Source organism: Antechinus flavipes, chromosome 6 (assembly GCF_016432865.1).
Source record: "Antechinus flavipes isolate AdamAnt ecotype Samford, QLD, Australia chromosome 6, AdamAnt_v2, whole genome shotgun sequence".
NCBI lineage: Eukaryota > Metazoa > Chordata > Mammalia > Dasyuromorphia > Dasyuridae > Antechinus > Antechinus flavipes.
Window position 1 is genome coordinate 247887938 of NC_067403.1, and position 4608 is coordinate 247892545.

Sequence of the window (4608 nt, forward strand, 5' to 3'; positions counted from 1 at the left end):
ATGATTCATCCCATTGTACATACTCAAAATTGCCCTTCCTGATTCTAGTGGATTTCATGGTGTCTTTATAGCCTTTTGCTTACATAGCAATCATGATCTGAGAGGACTTTGTTTGTTGTGACAATTAACCTGGTCTAATCTTATTCTTCCATGTTCAAAAATTGTTTCTCTTTTCAGAATGCTTTCTGTCTTTCCAGGTGCTAGAATTTGTGAAGTCAGCTCAAATCCTTTTCAGCCCGTGAGGTAGACTATCTCAATATTTGCAAATTCCCGTTCCAATGTATGTTTGTATGTACAAAGATGTACAATACATCTCTCTCTTTCCCTTTCCCTCCTTTCTTCCTTCCTCTTTCTCCCTCTCTCTCTTTTTGTATCTCTGTCTTTAATTTTCTTTCTTCCTCTCTGTCTCTGTTTCTCTCTGTTATGTGTATATATATATATGTATATGAATTATCATATATATTATTTTGCAAAATAAAGCCCTGGGACATTTCTGATAATTCTAGGATTTGGAGTCACAGAGCAAGAACTTTCTATTGCTGCTTTCAGGGAGCCTAGAACTATCATGGCCTTTGAATCAAGAGTAAGAATAAGGGATGATTCGTGATAGCAATGCCCAATCATTCTGTTACTAGGTTATTATCTGGCCACAAGGAAATGGCTTCCAAAGCTCAGAAGTGGTTGATCAGAACCAGAAATGGTGATTTTCAAGGAAATTTCATAGGTACCACTACATCAATAGAAAGGACTTTTCAAACCTTAAATAATTATGTAATTATGTAGGAATTATGTAAATATTATTGGAGATTCAGTTTTGTAAAATGAAGACCACTGCATCAATATAAAGGACTTTTCAAACCTTAAAGAATTATGTAATTATGTAAATATTGGAGATTCAATTTTGTAAAATGAAGATGATATCTCTAGTATTTTACAGATTTGTATTGAGGTTGAAATGCCATAATGCAATCAAGTATAAACCTTAAAACCCTTTATAAATGTGCTCTTTCATTATTACAATCAGTATTTTTACTCTCTTCATCTTGTATTTGGTGGAATGCTTATAGAAATGGTCTTGGAACAAGTTATTATCCCTCTGTCATTCTTTTATGATTAATATTTATAGGATAATGTTGTGTAAATGGATAAATGACATTTTATAGGGGGCAGGGTAATTGGTTGAATGTATTTAGATGTAATCTCACCTTTTGTAGGCTCACTGTCCTGATGACAGGGAAATATTTATTTATTTGATCTTATTCCCACCTGGTTTTGATTTATTCTTTCAGTTCTATATATTTGTATATTTTTCCTTCTACATTTGGGACTTTGTACATTTGGTATGGTGATCAATATGGTTCTGGATTTCAATATCATGATAATGATGATAATATTTATAATCATAATGGAGCATGACTTTAGATTCATTCTTCCAATCACCACACACAGCAGCATCTTGAGTATCTAGAACAAGGTTAGTTATATTTCTGGGCTTTATGTATTTCTCTAATAATGCCTTTTTGAGCTCTCATACCAATATTTTTAACACAGTGATAGTTGCAAATGATTAGTGCTCCAGTTTCATGTAACTAGGTATTTGTGAGAATCTCTACTTCTTCTTGGCTAGGTTATGATGGGGGAGGGCTCAGGACTTCACTGATTACAACCTGACTTTTGACTAATTCCAATATGATGGACACTAGCTTTTGGCGGTCCCATCTTTTGAACTTTCAAAGATCCTAAAACAGGGAATAAAGTCAAAGATGCAAAGAACAGAGGCCTGGATTTATGGACTTCCCGATTAGTGGAGATGAGGAGGGACACATTGGACAGGACAGGAAGAAATACATAGAGGTTTACAAGGAGATGTTTGTGTACATAGACCAGATAATGGCAGCATTCCCACAGAGAATCATTACGTAGAGAAGCCAATTCTTTTTTCAAGAAAACCCCAAAAGGGAGTCACAAAATATTGGACCTGAATGAAAAAGCAATGAAACAGCGAAAATATAAAATTAAGATTTGGAAATTGCTTTATAAAATATGTTATCTCACATGTCCCAAAATGTCATTATTAGATTTAATAATTAATATCATGCTTTTCAAAATAATTATTAGTAATTAACATTATTATTTTTTATTAATATTAATATAAACAGCTAGATGGCACAGTAAATAGAGTGCTGGAGTCAGGAAAACTTATCTTCCCAAGTTCAAATCTGCTCTCAGATTTGTTTTCACTACCTTTGTGAATCTGGGCCTGTCATTTTATCTTGTTTATCTCAGTTTCCTTAACTTTAAAATGAGTTGCAGAAGGAAATAGAAAAACTACTCCAATGTCTTTGTCAAGAAAATCCCAAATGGAGTCATAAAGAGTCAGACATGATTGTAACAACTGTACTACAACAACAACAACAATGATAATATTAATATGGTAAAAATACTTATCATTACTTTGAAATCTAGAATTACAATGGCAGAAAATATAAATGCTCTGGGAAGTAGGATTCTACACAAAAATAAGACAGTTAAACTCATAGTCTGAAGGATTTCAAGAGACCATAGTCATCACTGATTCCAGCCTCTCTGTTAATTAAAAGTTTTAAATTTTATCCATGTTTCTCTCTTGGGTATTAGAGTCTCAGAAAACCTCCCAATGTTGATAGCAACCTAATCAATGAGTCAGCCAACAATCATTTATTGAGCACCTATTATGACATTGAAGAAACTAAGAAAGTATGAATTGTGGGAGATGATGTCTCAGAAGCAACCTAATCAATCAGTCAGCCAACAATCATTTATTGAGCACCTATTATGAAACTGAAGAGACTAAGAAAGCATGAATTATGGGAAATGATGCATTGGAGCTGTACTTTTTAAAGCCATTTCTAAGCAGCCATTGAGTCTCCTATCCTCTACCTTTATAGGTTCTCAGAGGCTGCTTTTTTGCTCATGGCTTTTTTAAGAACATTTTTGACATCCTTATTCCTTAAGGTATAAATGATAGGGTTGAGGAGGGGAGTAACGAAGGTGTAGACTAAGGCAATGTGCCTGTCTTCATCTGCAGGAGTGCTTGATGGGGGTCGAAAGTAAACCAAACTGCCACAGCCGTATTGTAGCAGGACCACAGTGAGATGGGAAGAGCAGGTGGAGAAGGCTCGCTTGCGCCCCTCAGCTGAAGGAATATGCAAGATGGTGATGGCAATGAAGACATAGGAAACGCAAATGAGCAGGAAGGGGATGGTCAGTACAAGGATGCTTATCACATAAAGGACAGCCTGTGGCACACGAGTGTCAGCACAAGCTAGCTGTAGGACAGGTGGTATATCACAGAAGAAATGGTTGATCTCCAGGAAGCGTCCACAGAAGGGCAGGGTGAAGACCAATGATGTGAGTGGCAGTGAAAGAAAAAGAGCCAGACCCAGGGGTCCAGCCACCATTTGGGTACACAGCTGTGGGGTCATGATGAGAGTGTATTGTAGGGGATGGCAGATGGCCACATAGCGATCATATGCCATGACAGCCAATAGGAAACAGTCGGTGCTGCCAAGGGTGGCGAAAAAGAACATCTGAGTTGCACAACCACCCATTGGGATGGGCTTTCTTTCCCCCATAATGTTGGAGAGCATCAGTGGTACCAAAGTAGTCGTATAACAGATCTCCAGGAAAGACAGGTTGGACAGGAAAAAGTACATGGGGGTTTGTAGCGAGATGTTTGTGTACACAGCCCAGATAATGGCAGCATTCCCACAGAGAATCATTACATAGAGAAAAAGGAAGAAGCAGAAGAGGAGGATCTGAATCTTGGGGGAAGAAGTGAACACCCTGAATACAAACTCAGTGGGGCCAGATTGGTTGAGATGAATAATAGCAGGAGAAGGCATGTCACCTATCAAAGAAAAATAGAAAATCAAACCCCATTACTGGATTTCCTTGAAACTATCAGCAACTTTCAATTTTGTTTCTAAAATCATGGATTGGTAGAGTTTTGCATTTCCAACATTTATTAAAGATCTTTTGGCAGAAATAATTTTACCTCTTTGTTCTTAATTTCATTTGTTCATGGAGGGAATGATCTCTATTGTACCACCTTTCTCTTACAGCCTAATAATATATATCATCAATACAAAACTCTCTATGCTCACTCTCACAATCGTGAACTTGAAAAGGTAAGCTGAGTCTTGAGAAGCCAGTTGACTAGCATTATAGGGATAATCCTGAGTGGTTGTGCCTTTTAACATCATTGCTCATAAACTCCATTGCTCAAAAGCTCCCATTCTGAGGGGATCTTTTCAGTAATACTTAACAGTAGAAATTAATGTTTTTAGAGAATTTTTGTACTGAGATGATTTAGAAAAAGTAGAATTTAGAAAAAATGAGCACTTTTGGAATCAAAAGGTACATTGTCCTTTCTGTGTAATGGAATCCTTGAAGAGCATAGCCTCAAACTTAAAGTTATATATGAAATATTCCTCTTCAATCCAAGAGATTGCCCAACATTATTTATTTCCTTTTACACAGAGACATATGCATGCACACACACACAAACATGCAAGAAAAACCTCTGTGGGAACTAATTCCAACTTCATTAACAAAGGTACTGAGGAA

At 36.5% G+C, this 4608-nt stretch overlaps 1 protein-coding gene across 1 annotated transcript; it reads right to left on the minus strand.

The window, feature by feature from the left end:
* Window positions 1-2921: 2921 nt before the first annotated feature.
* Window positions 2922-3884, minus strand: LOC127541960 (olfactory receptor 10Q1-like). Its single transcript, XM_051967332.1, has one exon. The coding sequence runs from the start codon at window positions 3882-3884 to the stop codon at window positions 2922-2924; it is 963 nt and encodes a 320-aa protein (XP_051823292.1).
* Between the last annotated feature and the right edge of the window lie 724 nt (window positions 3885-4608).

Bases quoted from the DNA above. Each gene is read 5' to 3' on its own strand.
- LOC127541960 (XM_051967332.1), bottom strand. From the start codon at position 3,884: ATGCCTTCTCCTGCTATTATTCATCTCAACCAATCTGGCCCCACTGAG.